This window comes from Nothobranchius furzeri, chromosome 13 (genome assembly GCF_043380555.1).
Source record: "Nothobranchius furzeri strain GRZ-AD chromosome 13, NfurGRZ-RIMD1, whole genome shotgun sequence".
Lineage (NCBI taxonomy): Eukaryota > Metazoa > Chordata > Actinopteri > Cyprinodontiformes > Nothobranchiidae > Nothobranchius > Nothobranchius furzeri.
Genome location: NC_091753.1, coordinates 62,094,192 through 62,119,374, shown reverse-complemented (window position 1 = coordinate 62,119,374; position 25,183 = coordinate 62,094,192). Strand labels below are relative to the sequence as shown.

Genomic DNA, 25,183 nt, shown 5'->3' with positions numbered 1-25,183 from the left:
GTTTTGTGGCTACCTGAGTTGTTTACTTAGAGGAAACAGCATCACACGTCATCTGTCGATAGTGTCTACCTCACCCAGTTTCCAGAGACCCCCTTTCGGATCCGAGATGTCAAGTGGAGATGATTTCCTCCGGGCACGAGGATGGTAGAAGGACCTCGGTGCGACCAAATCAGTCCTGGGTTGTCTCCGTGGGTCACACGACTGATGAACTATTGGTGTCTCAAAGTCCGTAACTCTGAAGAAGTTTTTCGTCTTAACTCAGAAATCAATAACTCTGTAAGGAGTTTTTCATCAGCTGGTTACAGTTTACGTTTATGTTTAGCTATTCTTGTCGGCGTGACAGAACAGCTTGGCAGAGGGTCTGGGCGGCCGTTCCCGTCTGCTCAGGATGATGTTGGTTCAAGAACTGACTTGAAGCTGGTGATTGTTAGTTTACAAAGCTCTCAGAACACTCCCACTCTCTCAGCAACAAAGCTTTGGTCATGCGTCAAAAACATGTGTTGGCAGTTATTGTTTAGATGAACTCTGTGTTAGAAGGATGCGGTGGTAGTGACCTTCTTTGTTGAACACATTACTGTCATCAACCATAATCATAATTAATCATTATTATACCCAAAGCATAATAATTCATTTCATGTAATTAAAATATCTTTATACTGAACCAAGTGATCATTTATGATGATTATAATAAACAGTAATAAAGTGAAAGAGTTTTATTAATATTATTTAATTATTATCATCGTGAACTTGAAGTGTCCTTCTCCTGGGACGGAACAGCAGCAGATAGTGATATGTTCTTCCAGACATCATGGCTCCTTGGTTAATCTGTGGATTTAAAAGTACTGTTTGACCCAGCTTGACCCAGCTGGGTAAATGTGACCTTTGCCATAAATTAGAGGACCTTCCGTGATGCTACAATGACAACAGAGTAGCCATGGGAGCAGTTCGCTGTGACGCGGTGATAGCAAAGTGCACTAAGTGACTTAGAAGCACTTACTCAGCGCAAATCCAGACAGCGTTGGGACTGCGTTCGGCGACTTATCCTCACGGTACACATGGGAACAGTTAAGCAGCTAGCCAAAGATAGCCTGAAAATCGCTGAAGGAGCAAAGTGTAATTTCTCACGGGAAGAAAGCGAGAATGAGTAGGAAGGATTGGTTGGCCGTGGCTATACTGGGTGGACGGAGCCTGGGCATGGCACAACCAGTCTGTCAGGGACAGACGTGATGTCATTGGAGCTTCCGTAGTTGGACACACCAGGGCGATTCCCACAGTGAAACACCGAACGAAGTTAGAAAAAGAGCAGCTCCTCTAAATCCGAGACCACGGTCTTGAATCGGAAAATAGTAGAATTCCTTCTGTTCAGGAACAAGGTCCTGCCTCAAGTGGAGGAGTTTAAATATCTCGGGGTCTTGTTCACAAGTGAGGGAAAGGTGGATCTCAAGATCGATTGGTGCTGCGTCTGCAGTGATGCAGGCATTTTACTGGTCTGTTGTGGTGAAGAGAGAGCTGAGCCAGAAGGCGAAGATCTCTATTTTCCAGTCCCTCAACCATGGTCAGGAGATTTGGGAAGTGATCAAAAGAACGAGATCGTGGATACAAGTGACCGAAATATATTTTCTCCGCTTGATGACTGGACTCTCCTTTAGAGATGGGGTTAGAAGTTTGGTCATCCGGGAGGGGCTCAAAGTAGAACCGCTGCTTCTCCACATCAAGAGGAGCCAGTTGAGATGGCTCGGGTATCTGATCAGGATGCCTCCTGGTGAGGTTTTCCAGGCACGTGCAACTGGGAAGAGAGCCAATGGATGACCCTGGACAGGTTAGAGGGACTATGTCTCTCACCTGGCCAGAGGAGCTGGCCCAAGTGGCTGGGGAGATGGAAGTCTGGGCCTCTCGACTTAGGCTACTGCCCCCGCGACACGACTCCAGATAAGCGGCGGACATTATTATTACATTTGTCACAAAAGGCACTGTGGGGATAAACCAGTTTGGGTGTTAGTGATGAATATGAGAGGAATAACTGAAGATCCAGTTTACATCGAAATGCACCATGTATGATGCAATACCTTTGCTAACAGCAGGCATCACCCCAGGGAAAGTAATTCATGAAGAATTTTTAGGAAAAGCACTTTTTATTCACAAACATCATAAAAATCTCAACCTATTTGTGTCAGTGGAGATGAAAATGGATACACAGCCTTTAAGGGCTGCATATTTTTGAATACTTCCTTAAATGTTTTTCTTTTACTTTGAATTTGTTGTTAGTTTTCTCTCACATTTTTACGACTCTCCACAGTGAACCTGATCTCCACTGGGCCTATGGTGGAACAACAGCCCTTCAAGGTCTCAGATGAAGGTGTTTCTGCGGGTTTGGGGAAGAGCCGAAAGCGAGTGTTTCCAGTTCCTCACACCCAACCGCCCAATCCCATATCTGAGGCCTACAGTTACTGCAACATTCCCAACCGGACCGAACAGGCTTGGGAAGGTAAGTCCTAAAAATAAACGGTCAATTTACTATTTGACTCAAAGAATAAAGGACTTGTTTGTAATCATTTCTTTAAATTATTGCCAAAAACAAAAAAACAGATTGGATAAATGATTGTATTCATATTTTTGTTGGTAAGCTGTGTAGTTGTTACAAGTCATCAGTAGTAGTCCTGTACTGTAAAGCACTTGCAATTCCTAACTTGGAAAAGCTGCTTATTTAGAAAAAAACTATCTCCAAGTTTGGGGACCAAAGCTCCAAGTGCTTCAGGGACCACTGGCACTACCGAGGCTTTGGCTTTCCAACTACGGAGAGCTATCACCACATCTATCACCGCAACCTTCTTCTGTAGTTTTTCCAACTACCACTGTGTCCAGTTGGTTAGCCATTACAAGAATTGATATTTATTTATTTCTATCCTTGTCTCCTATGTGCCCAGTTTTTCATGACGGTATTGGAACTGACTCCATTGCTATTGTTTAACACCGGCTGTATACTGTAATGAGCATGCCCTTCATTTGTTTCACAAGTTGTACAGGCCTGTTTTATGTGTATTTCAGTTTATTTAGAGTATGATGAAGATGCTGACTAATTATAATATCATTAAATTCATGCTGAATAATAGTGTTTGATGACCAGGGTTGGACATTAATCAGTTCTCTGTTAATAGGTCACAGTCCTGCCGACTACAGGTTGCTGTCTGTCCAGGTGATGATTCGTCATGGTGACCGCTATCCTCTTTACTCTATCCCAAAGACCAAGCGGCCAGCCATCGACTGCACTCTGTCTAGCAGCAGGTACAAAAACCAGTGAAAGTCTCCACTTATATATGATTTGTGTTTTCATACCAGAGCTAAATAAAAGAGTTAGGCCATTTTAAAGCCAACATGCATCTTTATTTGAGAGGTTGAAAATCCGCTCTTCCCTGTTTATCTCCCTGCAAATATATTCACCTCAGTTTATGCAAACGCTGCACATGCACACAATCTGGCCTAAAAGCCAAGATAATCTGAAAATAAGTCCATATGGTCATTGAACTGTCATTGACAAATCCTGTTTTTTAGGCCGGGTACCTGGAATCAGATTTAGCCTGCGACTTAATTGCAGCTCTGTCAGCTTTGCACATCTGGACAGAGCACAAGCTGACTAATCTGTGGAGCTGGCTCTGCATGTACACATTTGCAGACTGGTATCTTGCTGCTGATGAGGAACCTGCTTTAAATATCCTTGAACTTCAGGCTCCATCTCTAATGTTTCTCTGTTATGATTGATGTGGTTCCTTTATATTTCACTTAGAGTGTGAGCAATGCAGTTTGTGAGACTCTCGAGTCTGATGGGTGCTGAACTCCCAGGAAACAGGAATATCTATTCCATTCAGTCTGCTCTGTGTCTAACCTGTGCTTGTCTCACTGGGTGAGAAGTAGGGATCCTGGACAGGTCACAGTCCATCACACACGCACGCACGCATGCACACACACACACACACACACACACACACACACACAATTTAGAGTTGCCAATTAAACAATAGTTATGTTTTTTGGGTCAGAGAAAACCAAGTGTGCTCAGAGAGAATCAAATTAACTTTTCGCAGAAATGTCCCTGGTGGGTGTTGAACCTGCAAACTCGCTCACACTGTTTACAGTGCAGATGGAGAGCTGCTGACGTCAACTGGGGCTATAGTCGGACGGTGGAAGGAATACTTTGAGGAGCTCCTCAATCCCACCTATGCGCATTTCGAGGAGGAACCAGAGCCGGGAGGCCTGGGTATGGACTGTCCAATCTTGGGGCCAGAAGTTGCTGAGGTAGTCAAACAACTACACAGCGGCGGACCACCGGGGGCGGATGAGGTTCGTCCTGGGTATCTCAAGGCTATGGATGTTGTAGGGCTGTTGTGGTTGACACATCTCTGCAACATTGCATGGTCATCAGGGGCAGTTCCTGTGGAGTGGCAGACCGGGGTGGTGGTCCCCATCTTTAAGAAGGATGACGTGAGGGTGTGTTCCAACTATAGGGGGATCACACTCCTCAGCCTCCCTGAAAAGGTCTACTCCAAGGTACTGGAGAGGAGGGTCTGATCGATAGTTGAATCTCAGATAGAGGAGGAGCAATGTGGTTTTCGTCCTGGCCGTGGAACTGTGGACCAGCTCTATACCCTTGCAAGGGTGATGGAGGGGGCATGGGAGTTTGCCCAACCAATCCACATGTGCTTTGTAGATTTGGAGAAGGCTTATGACCGTGTCCCCAGGGGTACCCTGTGAGGGACGCTCCGGGAGTATGGGGTGGGTGGCTTTCTGTTAAGGGCCATTCAGTCCCTTTACCAGAGGAGCGTGAGTTTAAACCGCATAGCCGGTAGTAAGTCGGACCTGTTCCCAGTGAGGGTTGGACTCCACCAGGGCTGCCCTTTGTCACCGGTTCTGTTCATTACCTTTATGGACAGAATTTCTAGGTGCAGCCGTGGTGTGGAGTGTGTCGAGTTTGATGGCAGGAAAATCTCGTCTCTGCTTTTTGCGGATGATGTGGTCCTCCTAGCTTCATCCAGCTCTGACCTTCAGCTCTTGCTGGGTAGGTTCACGGCCGAGTGTGAAGCGGCTGGGATGAGGATCAGCACCTCCAAATCTGAGACCATGGTTCTCGACCGGAAAAGGGTGGCTTGCCAACTCCGGGTCGGGGGAGAGGTCCTACCTCAAGTGGAGGAGTTTAAGTATCTCGGGGTCTTGTTCACAAGTGAGGGTAGGAGGGATCGGGAGATCGACAGGCGGATCGGTTCGGCGTCTGCAGTGATGCGGACGCTGAGCCAGAAAGCCAGGCTCTCGATTCACCGGTCGATCTACGTCCCAATCCTCACCTATGGTCATGAGCTTTGGGTAATGACCGAAAGAACGAGATCGCGGATACAAGCGGCCGAAATGAGTTTCCTTCGTAGGGGGCCGGGCTCAGCCTTAGAGATAGGGTGAGGAGCTCGGACATTCGGGAGGGACTCGGAGTAGAACCGCTGCTCCTCCGGATCGAAAGGAGTCAGTTGAGGTGGTTTGTGTTTCTGGTCTGGCCTCCTGGACGACTCCCTGGGGAGGTGTTTCGGGCATGTCCTGCCGGCAGGAGGCCCCCGGGTCGACCCAGGACACGTTGGAGAGGTTACATCTCCAATCTGGTCCGGGAACGCCTTGGGGTCCTGCCGGAGGAGCTGGTGGAGGTGGCCGGGGAGAGGACGGTCTGGAGCTCCCTAGTTGGGATGCTGCCCCCGCGACCCGGACCCGGATAAGCGGAGGAAGACAACGACAACAAATCTAATGTTCATCAGTACATTACAGACAATAATGAACTTTATCACAATACCGGTATGCTAATTTTTTGAACTGAAGTTCACAAAATATTTTGTATTAAACTGTAATCTTCAGTCCTCCCTAATCTAGTAGATTGTGCTTTTTGTTTCCTTGAGCCTGTCGAGTGAGTGAGTGAGTGAGTGAGTGAGTGAGTGAGTGAGTGACACTATTATCTTTTCATGTTTCATGGTCTCTGGTTTTATACTGGTATAAGCTGGTTTGGTACCACCCAGATGTGTTGAACAGAAGAGAACAGAGATCCCTGGTGGCAGATTTAGGAGATGTTCATATATCTGACTGTCCTGTTAAAACTAGTCGTTTTTGTCAGGATTCAATCCTTGTTGAATTTTTAAAAAGACACTAACCAACACCAGGTGGAATATTCACCTTGTTTGCTTTCCAAAGCAAAATAGCAGTCTTGGGTTGAAATTATATGGCTGCATTTATTCAATAAACCAGAATGGTTACATTAACTTATGTTTTACATGTTGAATCACATCTAATCACTTCCTGTGGTTGTTGCACACCATCCTCAGACCACCGTCCCACCCACTGCTGAACTCCTTCATTAACCACATGGGCCAAGGGGGCCGCGGCCGCTGGGAGCCACCGTTGGGTTCCGTGTCTCGTCTCCCCAGTCATAGCGCATGTGAAATTGGAGAACTCACACAGATAGGTATCATAACCAAACTACTGTCTGTCATAAATAAATGCTACAATTTAGTTTCAGGCATGTGTTTAATGACCTCACATGTTATCTAATATTCATTAAAACAATAAGTAAACAAACTCTGGGCTTTGTTCTATGCAGGTGTGGTGCAGCACCTTCGCAATGGGCAGCTCCTCCACCATGCCTACAAGCAGCACAGCCTCCTCCCCGCTGATTTGTTGCCTCAGCAGGTTTGGGTAGAGACAACAGGGAAAAGCCGCACTCTCCAGAGTGGACTGGCGTTCCTCTACGGCTTCCTGCCAGACTTTGATTGGACCAAGATGACGATTCATCATCAGTGGAGCACGTTGTTTTGTGGCTCATCATGCGACTGCCCAGCCAGGAACAGCTACCTAGAGGATGACCAGAGAAGGCAGTACCGGCTCAGAGTGGCTAACACCAACCTAGATAGGACTTATGCTGACATGGCACACACTTTAGGTCTTCCCACTCGTCAGCTCAGAGCTGCGAACCCTATAGACTCTCTGCTGTGCCACTTCTGTCATGGCCTTCCCTTCCCATGTGTTCCCTCTGGAAATGGTGGTACTGGCGGATGCCTGACTCTAGCACAGTTTGCTGTCATTCGTCAACAGCAGCTTGATGATGAGGTGGATCGGAGAAAAGCGGGGCTCTACCGTAAATATGCCATTCTAGCCATGTACCCCTACCTCAATCGAACTGCTCTCAAGATGGAACGGGTTGCTAAGGCTAGTGAGACGAGCACGCGGCCCCGTGTGGGGGGTGAGGAGATCTTTACCCTATCCTCAGCTCATGATGTCACTATGGCCCCGTTGCTAAGTGCCCTTGGACTAGAAGATGCTAAGTTTCCACGATTTGCAGCAAGAATAGTGTTTGAATTGTGGAAGAGTCCCAGCGCCTCCCAAGGTCAAGCGAAAAGGAAAGCGGGGAAAGGGCAGAAGTCCAGTTTAAAAGACAGGGGTGTGTTCATCAGGGTGCTGTACAACGGGGAGGATGTGACCTTTCACACAGCCTTCTGTCTTTCCCAGGACCGTCACATCAGCCAACCACTCTGTCCTCTGAACAACTTTCTGAATTTTGTCAGAAGAGACATGTTCAGCATTGTTAACGCCACTTCCTACAAGGAGGCCTGCTACCGGCCGTTCGGCTGACCAAAGGACAGCACGTCATCTGTTTCAATATTAGCTCTTTCGCTGCTCATCATGTTCTAAATGTTCTAAAACTAGTTCTTTACATTCCAAAAAGCACAGATGACTCAGTTTTATTCTTGAAATGGACAAAAGATTTTGGTGAGCAACACATCTGGAGTCTTTGGAAGTCTTAGGTTTTACTAAAACAACACTTAGCCACTTTATACTGTAACAGAATAGAGTTGTGAAATTTATTGTTTACCAAATAACTTCTTACAATTAAAGCAGAGAAATGCTGAAATAATCACCAATTAGAAATATTTTGTCTGTAAAATATTTTAATTAAAAGGAGCACTGTGCTATCTTCCGGCTCTTGGAGAGTTCAGACGCTTTTTTCCTCCTCTCCTCCCTATCTTATCCCAAGGCTCTTTGTCTGTCTTTGAGTGTACGGCGCTTCTGAATTTTTTCTGGAAACTGGAAATTATTAAAATGGACCTGGTCAGTTGGTCACTTAACACGATTGACCAGTGACGACATGTTTAGCCGCATGCTGTCCTTCAACCGCTGGCTGTCTAGGTGGTGTCCTGAAAACAACGTGGGCTACATTGATATTGACATTGACATTGATTGACGTCACTTCTCCCGGCATGCAACAGTTCAAATCGAAACGGCGCCATATTGGCATGCAGAAGCCGGCAGCTGGACTATTTGTTATTGTCAGAAAACTCAATCAAACGGGAAATATGGTAGATTCCTGTTGTGCCCCAGGATGCAGAACAGACGCGGACGACATAAGGAATGAGCCATCTACAGGATTCCCCAAGATCCGGAGCGCCGCAAACGTTGGATCATTGTAATAAAACACACTAGTGACCGGGCTAAAATGAAGCTGTGGGACCCCGAGAGTAAAGGTTTTGGCTTATGCAGCGACCGCTTCATATCAGGTACTTAAACCAACGTTTCCTCAACTGTGTGTGGTATTTATTTTAAATGCTTTTATTACAATTCTTAGTGGGCGTCCTAAACTTATTTTGGCGTGGCTTTTTCTGTCTTATTACTCACAGCAACAAGTAAACATCACGTAAAACGTTGCCTCGTGAGTTCTGCGTGCTGCCGTTTACGTGTTTTATGATCACAGCAATTAACCGGCTAAGCTGTATTTAATTTTTAAGCAATGGTTGATCAATTGTCAGATCACACACCGAGACTACTTACGTGAAAATCTGTTATTTGTCCGTCCATCCATCCATTTTCATCCGCGTATCCGGAGTCGGGTTGCGGGGGCAGTAGCGTGACTTCCCTCTCCCCAGCCGCCGGAGCCAGCTCCTCCGGGTAAATCCCAAGGGGTTCCCCGGTCGGTCCGGTGTTGTGCCGGTAAGAAGTCTGCTCCGACAGCTTCTGGCGTTTTTAAAAAGTATCCCAGGGGCACGGTAAGGGTCGGAGATGTTTAGTCTATTTAATTTCTGACTATATAAAACGATTTCTTCTGTTTTAAAGTGTGAAGTAAACTCAGACGAAGTAAAATCCAAGCGGATCCCGTTCATGTTCATGGTTACATCCGTGTTTGTTTACCTTTTTTTGCATGCCAAAATGGCGTCCACTAACTGAGAGTCACGTGGGGTCCGGAGCTCTATTGGAAAACTTTTTGGGGAAAACCTGGTCTGATGCGGAGAGACGGCATCCATCCCTCTTTGGATGGAGCAGCTCTTCTTTCTAGGAACATGGCCAGTTTTATATGTACAGTCTATGGAGCCCACCATTAAATTACACATCTCACTACTCCACGGTTGGTATTGGTACATAAAACTCACGACTGGCTTTTGTTTCTCCAAGTCAGACCTGGTGGCTGGGTTAGGGTTAACCCTAATCAGAACAAATCATTCAACAGTCCGAGTGTTAAAGTGACTATGTGTAGTTTTAACCATTAATCTCTGGAAATGTCAATTGAAATGTTGTTGAAATAAAACTGGCAGCTTCGTAACATATAACCATAAAATTCACTTGTAAAATGCATGGGAGCGGGTCTAAGGATGTGTCCAAATCCAGGGGCAGGATGCTTGTGAGGTCCGGTCCTTGCTCGACCTATAAAACTTCACCTCTACGGTGGCCTGTAGGTCCTGGCGTGGCGGCAGCTACACGCAAAGGAAAAATGCTAAAACTAGGGGAAATCGAGCATGATTATTTAAAGAACTGCAGCAGCTTTACCCCCACCAGCAGCATTTGTTCACAACCATTTTCAGGTAAAGTAATTAGGCCTCTTGTTTTTGCTCCGTTTATTTTTTGTTAGTCTTAGCCCGCTTTGAACGGCTTTTGGGGGACCTTATCATACCCCAAAACTCACAATATTTAATAATAATAAATTAATAATAATAATAATAATTAATAATAATAAAAACTTGTCAGGTCTGGTGAAAATTTTGATATTTTAAAGGTCCCAAAAAAATCACAAAAAAAATGGCTGAACAGCGCCCCCTACAAAGTGAAAAATACCCCTCTCCATAAAGCTTAGTTTATCGTACAGTTATGAAATTTGGTACACTTGTAGTACTCAACAGTCCGCACAGAAAAGTCTCTTGCAACCATTGTCAATATCAAACAGGAAGTCGGCCATTTTGGGTTGAAATGGCGATTTTTAGCCGTTTTGGCCGTTTTTAGGGTCCGTTTCTGATTAGATTGCTAGATTATTTTTCACACGATTGTCTCAAAAATTGTGCGAAATTGCTCAGAAGGGATGGGCGAACAAAATGAGACGAGGATTCTGAGTTTTTGCATATGCTGAAGGGGCGGGGCTAGGCCTAGAAGTTTGACTACTCGCCAAAAAAATATAAATTGCTATAACTTTATAACTGAATGGAACAGGGTTACAAAAATTTCTGAGGTCATTTTTCATCCACCCACAAAGTAAACTGAGTGGTCGGATGATGACATCACACAAGCCCCGCCCCCTCAGGACCAAAAAGGTCAAGTTTTACTGTGATAGGTCCCAAATCGCCCCATTTCACTTAATCACCACAAATTTGTAGCTGGTAACTCAAGACAAGTGGGGGTTGCTTGGCGTCGCTTTATGGGAGTTTTCTGCAGAGGGTGGGGCTTTGGCAGCGCGGCGAAGTCAGGCGTACTGCCGTGGCCTTACGTTTGCCTCCCATTTCGTCATTTCTAAAGATATCGCCACGAAACTTGTGGTGAGTGATCCTAGTCCGGCCCCCCAAAAAATCTGATGTGAAAATCCGGTGGGCGTGGCCTATTTTCTGAAATAGCGCCCCCTAGGACCATTAAAACTGCCAGCTCCAAGCCATGCTTTGACTGAGGATCACGAAATTTGGTACACTAATGTGGTGTCTCATGACCTACAAAAGAGTCTCTTGGAGCTGTTAGCAGAGTCGCTTTCGGGCTGCGCCCTTGTACTAGAATTTGAGTGGTAATAAATGAGAGACTCAAACAGTCTTCTTTCATGACGGGGGACTCCACCACTGTGCCTCCGCCGCTCATCTGCTTCCGCTTCTGACAGACAGTCCTTTCCATACAGTGGGTGGAGCCTTACCTGTCCTTTTATTCTGACATGAGTTCATTCATTATAGCTTACACCTGTAGACACTCAATCCAACAGGAGCCAAGCGCAAAGTCGCATAGGAGGTCGGCCATTTTGGTCCAAGTACTCGATTTAGTGGTTTTCGCACACATTTGGAGAATGATGCCCCATCGCCCTTTTCACCAATTGCCTTCAAACTTCTGCTATATACTCTTAAGACATAGGGGAAAAAATTCAACTGTCTGATTTTTCAAAAGTTGAAAGGTGTGGGCGTGGCTAAGCCTCAAACTTTGACCTTTCGCCATGTTGTGATTAGAAGTTTGTATATTTATATACTGTAATTAGATAATTTAATTACCTGATTTTGTATATTTATACAATCTAAGTAATCAATCAGAAGAGGTTGTTTTTATCATCAGGGAGTTTACTTAAACACTTTGTATTGACTGAGAGACAAGAAAGAGAGAGAGTTGGGATCGTTTAAGAACCTTTAATTTCTATAATTATAAATTCTTACAATCTACCAGGACTATCTCAATGATGAATGCATATGGATGTAGATGTTTCGTGTTGGTGTGTGTGTGTGTTTTGTTCAGAATCTCTAGGCTGAGTAGCGGATCTGGTTGTTATGACTAGGCTACCTCGAGGCTTCAATTGCTGATGACATGAGCCGCCATTTTGCCGTACCTTAGAAGGAGTCTCCCGTGTAGATCAGGAATTGCCAGGTTCCAAGACCTCGGTTGTACTGGAGCTGGTTGAAACAGCGGTCACAGCACACAATGCCTGTCTTAGGATAACTCCGTTAGTGGTTGGCAGGCGTCAGCAAGTTCACTCTTATTTTGAAGGACCGCCGTCTCGTTGGTATAAACGACGGAAAATCTCCAGCTTGACAGATTTCAGCTCAAAGTAGGAAGTACAGCTGGCCAGTCTGAACTTCTTAATGATGACGATGGAAATCCTTAGGAACTCGATGTCCTGGAGCTGAGTTTAACATGTAACTGCTGAAAGTGGAACGTAACGTGGACCTGACTTAAAATGGCGTTGCCTTCTTTTTATATCTCCCAGTTGTTTAAGAATCTTAGTAAACCGGATTGGACTACTTTCATAAACAAACCAGATTCTGCCCTACCACAGGCGAAAGTTCTGATTGGTTGAAAACAATGTGTCATGCGTTTCCATGGTAATGCAAGTCAGTGTGTCTGGTGCCGCCCTGTTTATTCATTTAAACACATAACTCATGACATCTTTATTTCACAGATCATTCACCTGATTATTAATGATCAACAAATGCTTTGATTAGCTTATCACAAATAAAGTACTTTGATTAATCAATGAAAAGCGTTCTTCTTCTGTTCTTCTGTCTCTTCTCCTGGAATGTAAACATACTGAACCAAGCGTCCGACCTTGGCGGTGTTACTGTGTGAAGGGGCAGCTGTTAAGGGCAGACCATTATAAACTTCCCAACGCTACAGCCATTACATTACTTGACTTAATAACTCCCATGTGCATGAGCAGATTTATATCAAACTTTGTCTGTGTGATCACTGACCACATCTCAAGACAATGACAATGTGGACAGCTGACAACACCTAAGCCCCGCCCCCTGACAACAGGAAGTCTATTGTTTTATAGTGAAATGCCCATATTTGTCCCCTCTAATTTAGTCAACATGACACTAAGATCATGCACTGTCTTCATGATGATGCAATGACCATTCAGATCTGATAGCTTTCCGAAAGGGGAGGGGATTTGATGCCATGGCAAATTCTGGCGTGACGTACTTCCACAAACAGCCTCCGATCTGCCCGAGACTGAACATGGCAATCAACTATCATGCCCTTTAGCCAATGAGGCACAAACGGTTGGTGAACGTTGTATAATATCACCACAGCGCCCCTACACACCTTTAAAACTGTAATGACTCCAACAGACGAGGTCACAACTGCACCAAACTTGCCATGTGTCATCACACAAAGGCACCTAACACAATCCTGTGGTCATTGGTTGATATTGCTTTAGCTCCGTCCTCTGACAGATATTAGGCCCTGAATAATACATGCATAATGAATGCAATTCACACCAAACTGCACACAAATGATTGTTGTCAACCTACAAACTGCTCCATGGGATATTTTTCCTAAATTTGGGACAGCGCCCCCTAGATACAATAAAACCTTTGTAACTTCTACAAAAAAGCTCCAAACTATATCAAACATGGTGGGAATCATCACGCAACTGCAATCAACACATGTATCTGCTCACTCATTCAAATCACTTTAACTCCGCCCACTTACAGCCTTTTGTCTGTAGATGACCCATGCAGCGTTTGATTGATGCCAAATTCACAGAAAACCATCTTTGATGAGGAAAGATGACCTCTATGGGATTTAGTTGTAAATGGTCACAGCGCCCCCTTTATAGGTTCAAACTTTTTTAACTTCTAAAGACAACGTCAGAATGCATTATACTTGGCTTGTGACATCACGTGACTGCACCAAACACTTTGATGTGGTTGTTGGTTCAGATCCCTGTAGCTCCGCCCCTTTCTGCTCACTGGCTCTAGAAAGCACACACAACGTCTGATTGATGCCAAAATAACAGAAAACCATCTTTGCCAACCAAAGCTGACCTCAATGGGATTTTTCTGTGGTTGGTCACAGCGCCCCCTAGATAACTTTAACCTTCAATAACTTCAAAAAACGTGGTCAGAACAGCATTAAAGTTGGTCTGTGTCATCACATCACCAGTGTGGTAGAGTATGCCCTAGGGGTGAACACGGTGCTCCACCTATGAGCGAGGTTACAGAAGAAAGTTTTGCGAATTCTACATAAAGCAAATCCGAGAGAACATACTAACAAATATTTTGTTCTATCTAAAATTATGAAATTCAAAGACTTAGTTAACTTGAAAATTTTTCTAATTATGTTTAAGGCTAGAAATAATTTACTGCCAACTAATCTACAAAGGTTCTTTGTTTTGATCCCAAAAAATGATAAGAGTAGAAAGAAACCAGAGTTTAAAAGGATATTTGTTCGTACTACATTAAAGCAAATGTGTATTTCAATATATGGTGTGAAATTATGGAACAACCTGGATGATGAATTAAAAAAATGTACAACTACTAATCAATTCAAAAAAATGTATAAAGACAAAATGCTAAAATCGTATGATTTGGTGAGTTGAGGATGGAGGATTAATTTTTTAGTAGTGATATTATTTGTGGAAGTAAGAGAGTGGTTTATTTTTTGTGTACAAGGCTATTTTGTACTCTTTGTTATTTATCTTGTCTTAGTTAAAGGGGGTAGGTCATATAAGATTTTTTCTTCTTCCTCCCCATATTTCACTTGAATGCTTATATTCTAATTTGAAGTTTGTATATTTAAACTTTGAGTGAAGTAAATTATTGAATTGAATTGAAATGTCACGTTTCAAAGCGGAAGTAGCTGTAGCTTAACCAAGTGGCCAGCAGGTGTCGCTAGCCGCTCACCTCTAAGCAGATGCGGTGACGTCTGGAGAACAAGGAGCTGGCAGCTCGCGCTGCTTCCACAGCGGTTGCGGCTTGTGTTCCATACAAGCCGAGCTACACCCATTAACCAGGCACCAGCAGGGCTCCGTTTGCAGCGCAGGGAACAGTGAGTATTCGGTCCTCTAATGGCTCATATGCTCACAGACGGGACACTCATATGAGGCGGTTGTGCGTTCAGTCAGGCTAGGAGTCATTTTACAGGGTCTTTAGGGTCTGGTTCAGTATTCAAATGAAGCTAAGATCTGAGGCCAATTAAGCTAGTTAGCTAGCAACGGTGCTTGTTAGAAAGTCCAGCGAGAGCAGAGCGAGTCGCTGCAGCTTCTGCGTTTCCCTTTTCACGTAGACTCCAGCAGCAACTATTATCTCTCACTAACGTCCAAAAACCAGCAAACCAACCATTAGCCTAGCGTAGGAAACCTGCCTGAATGCTACATCTGTTTACGTCCTGTCGTCCTCACGTCAGTTAATATACTGTAAGTACTAGTACTAGTACTAGTGCTAGTGTTGCAGTGGCGGCTCCTGAGAAACATCTCAGAGGGGCGATACACGACGACAAAGTCCACCTTTTCTTTCAAAGTCTACTTGTTTAACTATATTGTGATTTATTGCTCTACAAACCTGTTATCGGAGTCAGCCCATAGTTTTTTAAGCTATGTGATTATTTTGGCCCGTCAGCAAGGGATTAGTCCAATATAAATGTAAATGTAAAGAAAGTAAATCAGAAAGTATCACTAAGTGTAGAACAGAAACCAATTTCCAGGGAAAAAATGTTTAATGCTGTGATGCAATAGTCATATTTACATCAAACGTGAAAACTAATGTACAATTTCTCTTGAATACAGGCCTGTAAGTATAAAATGTGTGGCCATCAGAACAAACATCAATGACCAAGTTTAACAAAAAAACAGAATAGAGAAAGTATAATAAAAAAAAACAATCAGCAATGAATTGGCTATCTGTACATTTTTACAAAAGTAAACCTTTATTCTCATGGATAAAGGCCTGTAGGTAAAAATGTATGGCCATCATTAGGGGCTGCATGACTTAATTTTTTTAAAGTCGACAGTCAAGTAATGAAAATCGAGTCGACTTCGACTAGTCGTTGATGATGTCATACATCTGAAGCGGCGGGGTCGGTTGGTTCGCTGGAGTTTTTGACAATTAAAATTGCGCCCACATTTTCAAAGTAAAACACATTTCTTTTAACAACGGTAGTTTCTGCATCCTACTTCAGCCCTCTCCCCCCTCCCCCTGCTTCAGCCCTCTCCCCCCTCCCCCTGCACAGCGGCCGCAAACTCACTGATGCGCCTGCAGCCTCTCGGAGTTCCTGCTGCTCTAAACATTAAAATAATTATTTCATTTTCTGTTCCTCACTTCTGATTACCTTCAATGGTGTCTGTTTGTTGCAACCAGCAGGTACAAAAACTAACTTGTTTTTATTTGACTATTTTTCTGTCCTGCCTGTTTATTATCTTCCTGCATCTCCTCTCAGTCCTAAAGAGAAACTGCTACCTGGGTTCATATATATTCACCTCATGAGTTACCTTTGAACTGCAGTTCTAAAAGATCTACCGACCGCAAAAACAGCGGAGTGCTCGCCGGCCACATCAGTGAGGTGCGTCACCGAGGACATACCAGGTGATGCGCCCCGCTCCACAGCAGCGAAACGCATCAGGCACAAATAAAAGAATAAAAGACAGAAAACATTAAAGGAAATGAGCCGACATGAACGATCGCGTGTTAAATTAGTTTTTGAGGTGGCGACACCTGATTTGATAATGTTACTGTGGCCGTGCTCAGGACGCAGATGTCTGGAGCGCGTCAACAATCAGAGCTTTGCATGTGCAAGCTGGTTAAGGTTAGGATGGGGGTGAGGGGAAGGTTAAATTGCAAGAGGGTAAAGGTCACAATTTGGTTAAATGTCCGTTTTACGGCGGGTGTTAGTACCGACGCTCTGGCACAGCGCGTCGCCTCCCGACGCGCAGGAGCTTGTCACCTGCTGACAGCAGGCTGCTGTCTTTTCTGAGGACTGCATCTTGCCGGTCATTATCACGTGACAGCGACTAGTCGATGACAGGCATAACAAGTCACTATAGAGCGGTGAAGTCGGCTAGTGACTAGTTCATACAACCCCTAGCCATCATAAAACGTCAACATCAATGAACAAGTTGAACAAAATAAAGAGAATAGAGAAAATATAATTATATTATAAAACAATCAGCTATCTGTACATTTTTACAAAAGAAAACCTGCTTCCTCATGGATAAAGGCCTGTAGGTATACATTTTATGGCCGTCATAAAACGTCTATCAACAAGTTGAACAAAATAAACAAAATACCACAAGCAAAGATATGCAACCTTCCCATTTGTAATGAAACTTTGCACGTCTGTCTGTCAAAGCAGCAAAGTGATCGATGACCTTCTCATTGAAGTCAGGCATGGACCAGACTAGCTCCCTCTCTAGGGACAGCATGGACAGCGCATTAAGGCGTCCCTGGCCCATTGAATTACTCAGAAATTTCTTAATTCTTTTGAGGGTTAAGAAGCACCTCTCAGCCTCAGCTGTTGTCATCGGGGTTGTGATGAGGATGTTCATCAATGCGACCGTCTCAGAAAACGTGTCCTGGAGGTTGTATCTCATGAGAAGCTGATAGAACGCTGGCGCACCGCAGCAGCTCCTGAACTCAGGGTCCTCATAGACCAGAGCTAGTTCTGTCTTCAGTTTGTTCTTGTTGAGCATGGCGTACGCCTCCACCGTGGCATTCAGAGCACCCGTGGGAAAAGTGTGGCAGTGCTGCTCAAACATTTCTGCTTGTAGCAGTGTGGCACTGATCAGGTGGTTGGAGAAGTCTGGTGTGTCAGGATGGTGTCGCAGATCTTCTTCCACAGCCTCTGCTTCTCGTCCTCTCCCAAGGCCGTTCTCCTTCTGGTGGTGGTTTCTGTGGCCACCTGCCGCTGCTGTTGACTGCCTGAGGGGAGACCAACGATGCCTGTTTGTAAATCCAAGTCAGAGCACACTAAAAATTAGACAGACATAAGAATATGTGGGTCATTTGACAACACTAAGAAGTTTTCTGCATCAAAAATAAAATTTCTCTGACTTGAATGTGAAACAGAAGCATGGAAGGTTTGTAAATGTCACATGGTTGTCTGATATGACAATAAAGTAACCGGTAGAATGCAGATTTTTGTGTGCTTTGGTTATAATTCTGGTTAGTTTAAAGGGCTATTCCACCCTTAAGTAAACTTTGACCAGCTCTCAAAGGTTGAAAGCCAAGTTTGTAAACTACTATGGGTGCACCTGTTTTATCGGCTTCGATCAAATTAATTTGAGGGGATCAGAAATCGGCCATAGTTCCATGAGAAATTAGGCTTATCCACAGATCTATTTTATTAAGTACTTGAAACCCCAGTTATAATGTAAAAGGCAAATGGATCATTGTTTGAACAACCGTGTCATAACAGAAAATAAATAAATAAATAAAATAATTACTCAACACTGCTCATGAAGATCTGGAGGGCGTGCTTGATGAAGACGGCATCGATGTCCTTCTTCTGCAGTTTCTTGTACAGGATGTCCACGTGAGGCATGATTTTACTAAACAGCTGCAGAAAAAACTGGAAATCCTCATCCTGACAAAACCACAGGCCTCTCTCATTGTGTTGCCATCAAAAGAACCAGATGAGTTGATGGTCTCAAAACACTGAATGAGATCTTCCAGGTGGCCATGCACGGTGTTGACAGTTCTGCTGTTGAAGTTCCATCTTGTGGCTGAAGCTCTGTATGCTGGTGCGTTTGGGCGAATGGACAAACCGCTGGCAATACCGCTCAGACCAGAAAAAAAATTCACGGCAGGGATGGTTGAGGTTGCCTGCTGCATTATCGTATTGAGCTGATGTGCGTAGCAATGCACATAATGAGCATTGTGGAAATGCTCGCGCACCTTTTGCTAGACCCCGGCCTGCTCTCCTGTCATCACACTGGCTCCATCATAAGCCTGGGCCATGAGCTTCTCCTTGTGAGCGTCAGGAAAGAGGGTGATCAGTCTGTCCAAAAGCACACGGGTGATTGAGTTGGCCGTCGAATCCACAACAGGGAAAACCGCTCCTGCACTGCGTGCTGTGCGACGGTGTATCTAATCACAAGCACGAGCTGCGTCTGTGTTGACACATCGGTAGTCTCGTCAGCTAGGATGCAACAAATCTAGCTGCCATGACGTCCTCAGTAATGCGCTTCTGACGACCGCCAGCATGCTGTCCAGCAGTTCGTTCTGAACAGCTTCTGACGTGCCCTTGAAAACAGTCGCTTTTTTCAGGTGCTCCTCAAACACCTCATCCAAAGATGCCACCAAGTCCACTAATCCCCGAAAAATGCCGGCGTTCTTTGAGCCTTCGCTTTCATCTTTCCCCCGCAAGGCTAATTCAAACACGCCACAGAATTTGACACAATCTCTGAGGTGATTAAGGTGATGTCCTTTCCTGCTCACCTCCTCGTTATGGCGGCGGACTGCCAGGCGGTAGCTGCTGTCCAGCTCCTTGGCGATATTAACTCGTCCAAACGTAGAAAACTTGAAGCAGCTGTACATGTGGGTCTTTGACGCTTTGTGTCTCTTCACCTTCTCAGCCAGATGGTGCATGTCGGTGACACCTGTGGTCATCCACGAGCTGTGGGCCGCCGTGGTGCCAACTGGGTTGAACTGAAGGCATGGGGAGCAGAACAGTGAGCCTGCTGTCTCACAGCCCGCGAGCCAGCTTGTCTGGTCATACCACCTTCTCGAAAGTCCTCGATTGTAGGATTTCCCGCTTTTAACTGCAGCTTGTTTGATGTTGAGATTTGGTCTTGGTGGTCCTAATAGTTCTGTGGCCATTTTATTGGCATTGGTACGACGATTTAAAGGAAACTCTTTCAAAGAGACGATGGTGTTGCTTCGGCAGCTCGCCATTATGGAAGTGGTTTGCCGCTCTGTGCGTGTCCTTTACGCAACCTTGTACTGGGACGTAACGCTTGACGTAGGCAGATAGGGAGGCGTCCCGTCAGCCCCTAGAAACTGCGTTGTTGCTCTGGAAAGTTGGGGGGAGACATTTACATTACTTTCTATGAGAGCGATAGGTGCAGTCTTGCTAATCGCCCCCATCGCCCTGTAAGGCCGGAACACCCAGCAGTGAGGGCTCAAACTGGTTGGACAACACGGACAAGCAGACCACAATGGAGGAAGTCGCCCCATCGCCCCTGGACCAGCCGCCCCTGTAGTGTTGGTACTGGTTTAGCTAACCATTAACTCCGTTTAACCAGAACCCACCAGCGCAATTAGGCTGTATGTTCTGCTGACTTGTTACAACTGCACAGAGAGACCGGAAAATAGCTTAACCAGGCTTACCTGAACAGGTGAGAGCCCTGTCTAGAGTTCCCTAAGACATCCACTCATCAGGAACTCCCTCAGTGTCAGCAGCAGTCCAGGTAATAAACCACTGGACAGGACGAGGTTTGGGTAAGAGCCGGAGAGTCTTCAGAGTTGAGTCATTGTCTGCGTGTTTCTAACTTTTATAAAAGTTTTATCGACCATTTTTTATCTGTCGCACCACATGTTTATCGATAGATACATGGGACTATTGAATTATCGTCCAGCCCTACCTTTGACCCTTCACAGATTGAGCTTCTCTAAGCTCTCTGCTGTACTCTTTCCTCCTCGTGATTGTGTTGACACACGCCTGCATGCTCCAGAGCAGATCTGCAGCACCTGGCTGATGTCGGTGTATGCTCATAATTCGTGAGTGACCTGAGAGTGTCTTTAGTTTTTCTGGACTGTGTTTGTTTTGGCTTATTTTTTAAATATATGAAGATTGAGTTAATATGCTTGTAAAACCTGTTGTACACATTTTTTTATCATCGATTTCTTTATTTATTTACAGTAATGGACATTTATTTATTGTAAAATAAAAATGACCCTAAATAACGCACCTTACAGCGGTATTGAGGTTTTATCTTTCAGCTGGCTTGACGTGTTTCAGCTCTGTGATGATTTCATGGCGTGTCATCAGCTGTTCCTAAGATTTTATAGACAGCTGGGAACCAATTCGCCCCAGCTGTCTGTTGTCCCGTGGAGGGCTGAATTCCAGGTGTACGTTCCTTCATCCCTGTTGATGGTCTCTGGGAATAGTTTCAGGATCTCAATGCCCTCCCTGATCCAACGCTGATATCAGTTGCTCTCTGTGTGAAGTATCTGTGATGCTGTCCTCTTAGCAGCCGCAGTACTTCTTATACTTCAAAGTAGGGATGTCCCGATACAAAATTTTCATACCGATTATCGCAGCCTTCAGTACTGACCGATGCCAGTATCAATCCGATACGACTCGGCACAAATCATACATACTGTTTCATAGTGTGGGATGTATGAAAGGTGATATTACTCAAACGGAGAACAAAAGCCAGCAACAGTAAGTATGAAAAAACCGACCAACTGTTTGGTTGCATAAATGTAAACCTTAGACATAATAATAAAATAACTAATAATAAATTAAAAGACTGAGAAATATGTAAGGTAAATAAAGAGACAAAAATAATTATCTTTAAAGTGCAAAATACTAATTCAATCTACTGTCAGCAAATGGTAAGTACTGTTGAGGGCATATGGAAAAAACCCACAATATTGACCAACTGCTACAAGTTTAGTGTCCTAAGTTTCCATTTCACACACTGCAAAACTCATCATGCTGTATTTTTTTTGATGCTGCTTCAAATGTGAGACGAGGTTGGACGTATTAAACTTTCCCAGTTCTGTTCACCTCGGGAGCCACGCTGTCTTCTTCTGACTTTAACGAAAAATGCAGCCACACGGCCGACATCGCTCCACCGTTCTGATCACGCGGGCTTTGCCTGCTGGATCTGGGTGCTGCTAGATGGAATCACTGGAATTAAATGTAGAGCAGAACGTATTGCTAATATCAGAGATTTTTGATGCAGACTCATCTAATCGGATACAGTGGTTTTGGGCCGATATCGGACGTATTTCTGATATGGATGTCGGAACGGGACGTCCCTACTTCAAAGGTAAAACCACATCTCTGCTAAGCTGCTATTAAGAATGACGAGAGGAAGAACTCCGCCGAGGCCGTCGTGATTTAAAATTTGGTTAAATGAGAGAAAACTTTTAAAGACCAATCTTTTCATCTGTGTCATGTGAACTCAGAAAGTTGGCGTCATCTCCTCACTGACGTAGAAGAGGTGAACGCTTTAGTCGGATATGGTTTTATAAAAGGTGTTGATACTTTAGCGTGGTGCTTGCTGCTTCTACAACACTAGGATGTCGTTCCACCTCTCTGACTGGTAGACGACTACACTAAACCAAGGACTGATTGTTTTGGGATTTATTCAACCTTGCTTAGACGACTCGTAGGGTGCTTATCCTTGCATTCACAACTGTCGCACTTGCACTAGTCCACCTAGCTTTCTCAGTGGCACTTAGCTCCTTATGAGCTCTTTATCAGTGTTGGTCAGCTTCAGACCATCCCTTCATAAATATTTAATGTTTATTAAATCTCATACAGATTATTCCTCCTCTCCCTCCCTCCAGGTGTTCTGTTCCTTTTGGTCGCCACGGACTGACCTGACCCAGCCAGTGCAGGGGGACTAGAGCCACCATGTTCAATCTCATGAAAAAGGACAAAGAAAAGGATGGGAGCAGAAAAGAAAAGAAAGAAAAGAAGGAGAGGATGTCTGCAGCAGAGCTGCGCAGCCTGGAGGAGATGAGCGTGCGACGTGGTTTCTTTAACCTGAAGAGGGAGGCCAAGCGTGACAGCAAGAACAAAGTGGAGATCTCCAGCCCGATCCCCATTAAAGTGGCCAGCAGCAATGAGCTTCTACTGACTGACATTGAATCAGACGGCTTCAGCAACCGAAGCAGCGTGGTCCTGGATGACCAGCTGAGTGCCGCCAGCTCTACTGATGACCTGAAAGGTGAAAGTGGGGGAGGACACGATGACCACCGCAGCTCTGTACGGGATCGGGTCGCTCACTTTGGTTCTCTCGCTAAGCAGAACTCCTCACAGATGATGAAACGCTTCTCCTTTTCCCAGAGGAGCAAAGAGGAGAGCCCATCAGAGGGCTCCACTCCCTCAGGCCAAAACTCTGCTGCTCCATCACCCCAGGTGGAGAGCAAAGTTTTTAGCATGCTTCGTAAGCACAGCCAGAAGGCTCGACCAGGAGCTGCAGACACCAGAAGAGTCTGCATCCCTGAGCTGGTTGACAAGGTCTTCGCTGCGCAGCTGCAGCTGCCAGCTGTGGTTGCACCGAGCGCTCCAGAAACTCGTGAGCTGGAACTGCAGCGGCGCAATACTGGTGATTTTGGATTTTCTTTGCGTCGCACTACTATGCTCGATCGTAGCCCTGATGGAGGCGTGTACAGGCGCGTGGTCCACTTTGCTGAACCTGGTGCCGGCACCAAAGATCTGGCTCTGGGGTTGGTGCCTGGTGATAGGCTGGTGGAGATAAATGGACGAAATGTGGAAAACAAGAACCGGGACGAGATAGTGGAGATGATCCGTCAGTCAGGAGACACCGTGGGGTTGAAGGTGCAGCCCATCCTGGAGCTGAGCGAACTGAGCCGCTGCTGGCTGAGGAACACCGAGGGGCTGCGCAGGGAGGCCAGAAGCGTAAGCAGCTTTATTGCTCTTCATGTTCACGTCACTTTCTTCTCTGTCTGTGAATCAGCTGATTTGTGGTCTAAACTCTCAGTATTAAATGTGAGACTTCCATCCTCTCACAGAGAAGGTGCCAGCTTTACCTGAGCCTGTTCTCCAGCAAAGGTGCTCTGACTTGGAATCAGAACATCTTTGCTGGGTGAGCTTGAGGATGAAGAACATCAAACTGCTGTCGCTACACGTGTGGTGGCGTGTTGTGCAAGAACTTGACTGTCAGACAGTTTTAAATGTATTAAATGTAGCAGGAAGGTTCCTGGTGTCGGTGAAACTTAGACAAATTTATAAAACAGGTTTGAAGTTGGTGGCCTAAGGATCGAGTCTCTGCTTTTTGCAGATGATGTGGTCCTGTTGGCTTCATCAGAACGTGATCTCCGGCTTTTGCTGGAGCGGTTCGAAGCAGAGTGTGAAGCAGCTGGGATGAGAATCAGCTCCTCTAAGTCCAAGCCCATGGTTTTGATTCAGAAAAGGGTCAGGGATGAGGTCCTACCCCAAGTGGAGGAGTTTAAGTATCTCGGGGAAAGCTGGAGCGTGAGATCGATAGGCGGACTGGTGCTGCATCTGCAGTGATGCGGGCGTTGTACCGGTCTGTCGTGGTGAAGAGAGAGCTGAGTCAGAAGGCGAAGCTCTCGATTTACCGGTGGATCTACGTTCCTACCCTCGCCTATGGTCATGAGCTTTGGGTAGTGACCGAAAGAACGAGATCACAGATACAAGCGGCCGAAAGGAGTTTTCTCTGCAGAGCGGCTGGACTCTCCCTTAGAGATAGGGTGAGAAGCTCCGTCATCCGGGAGGGGCTCGGAGTAGACCTGCTGCTCCTTCAGAGGAGCCAGTTGAGGTGGCTTGGGTATCCAGATAGGACGCCTCCTTGGTGAGGTTTTCTGGGCTCGTCCAACAGGGAGGAGACCCAAAGGTAGACCCAGGACACGCTGGAGGGACTATGTCTCTCACCTGGCCAGGTAATGCTTTGGGATTCCCCCGGGGGAGCTGGCCCAAGTGGCTGGGGAGAGGGAAGTCTGGGCCTCTCAACTTGGGCCACTGCGCCCACGACCCGACGGCCGAAAATAGATGGATGGATGGAGGATTGAAGGTTTAGTTAGTCATGTGATGACCTGCTCCAGTCATTTCTGAGTAGCAAACAGGAAGTGGAATATAATTCAAAAGATGTTTCTCACTGTGCTTTGGTCCCTTCTGTCTAGAGACTCTTTCTGGCTTTCTCTGAGCATTGACCTCTGACCTCAGGGCGAGCCTGCTGGTTTAGTCCACTTCTGGTTGGAATGGACGTAATTTTAAATGTTTTTCATTTGTGATGATCGTCCTCTCTGCTCTCCCAACGGTTTGGAAATGGCCTTCAACTCTTCTCAGTCTGGTGGGCAGCAGCAGTAGCCGCTCAAAGATAATTCACAAGATGTAAGAACATCTCTTTTAGTCTAAATGAACATGGTCCAACTGTCACTAAACAATCGTCCCAGAGAAGACCAGCGCTATGTTGTTGTCTGAGCACTGTCAACTGCAGCAGCTGAAGCCGGGACGTTTTCTGTTCACACAAACATCAGTAGATTAAAAGTTAGACAAGCAGACAGACAGGATGCAGCCATTCTTTTAGCTGAAACGTGTGGACAGGATGTTCTTTAAAAAGCACAGAGAGAAGACTCAATCACAGGCTGAGGCTAGATGCTAATAATAATAATAGTAGTAATAAAGGCTTTATTTACCATTTAAAAAGTCACCAGGTTACAACAAACGAGAGAATATCCACATCAGTTGCTCCATAAAACATGGTAAAACTATTAAAAACGAAAAACTA

The 25,183-nt window shown here is 45.3% G+C and overlaps 2 protein-coding genes across 8 annotated transcripts in view; both read left to right on the top strand.

Annotated features, from left to right (window-relative positions):
- Nucleotides 1-7,999, top strand: part of pxylp1 (2-phosphoxylose phosphatase 1) — a 31,535-nt gene extending 23,536 nt beyond the window's left edge. For all 3 annotated transcript variants that reach the window (XM_070543737.1, XM_070543738.1, XM_015975726.3), the window contains 4 exons: nt 2,297-2,485; nt 3,156-3,282; nt 6,345-6,484; nt 6,620-7,999. In XM_070543737.1, the coding sequence (XP_070399838.1) occupies nt 2,297-2,485; nt 3,156-3,282; nt 6,345-6,484; nt 6,620-7,647 (1,484 nt within the window). In that variant the 3' untranslated portion in view covers nt 7,648-7,999. The remainder of the gene's footprint in view (nt 1-2,296; nt 2,486-3,155; nt 3,283-6,344; nt 6,485-6,619) is intronic.
- A 128-nt stretch (nt 8,000-8,127) lies between these two features.
- myo18ab (myosin XVIIIA b) overlaps nt 8,128-25,183 on the top strand; it is a 159,102-nt gene continuing 142,046 nt past the window's right edge. For 3 of the 5 annotated variants that reach the window (XM_054734261.2, XM_054734260.2, XM_054734259.2), the window contains exons 1-2: nt 14,461-14,787; nt 22,254-23,331. In XM_054734261.2, coding sequence (XP_054590236.2) covers nt 22,321-23,331 — 1,011 coding nt within the window. In that variant the 5' untranslated portion in view covers nt 14,461-14,787; nt 22,254-22,320. Of the gene's footprint in view, nt 8,571-14,460; nt 14,788-22,253; nt 23,332-25,183 lie in introns of those variants that run through there. The other 2 variants (XM_070543733.1, XM_054734256.2) reach the window with 2 other exon arrangements.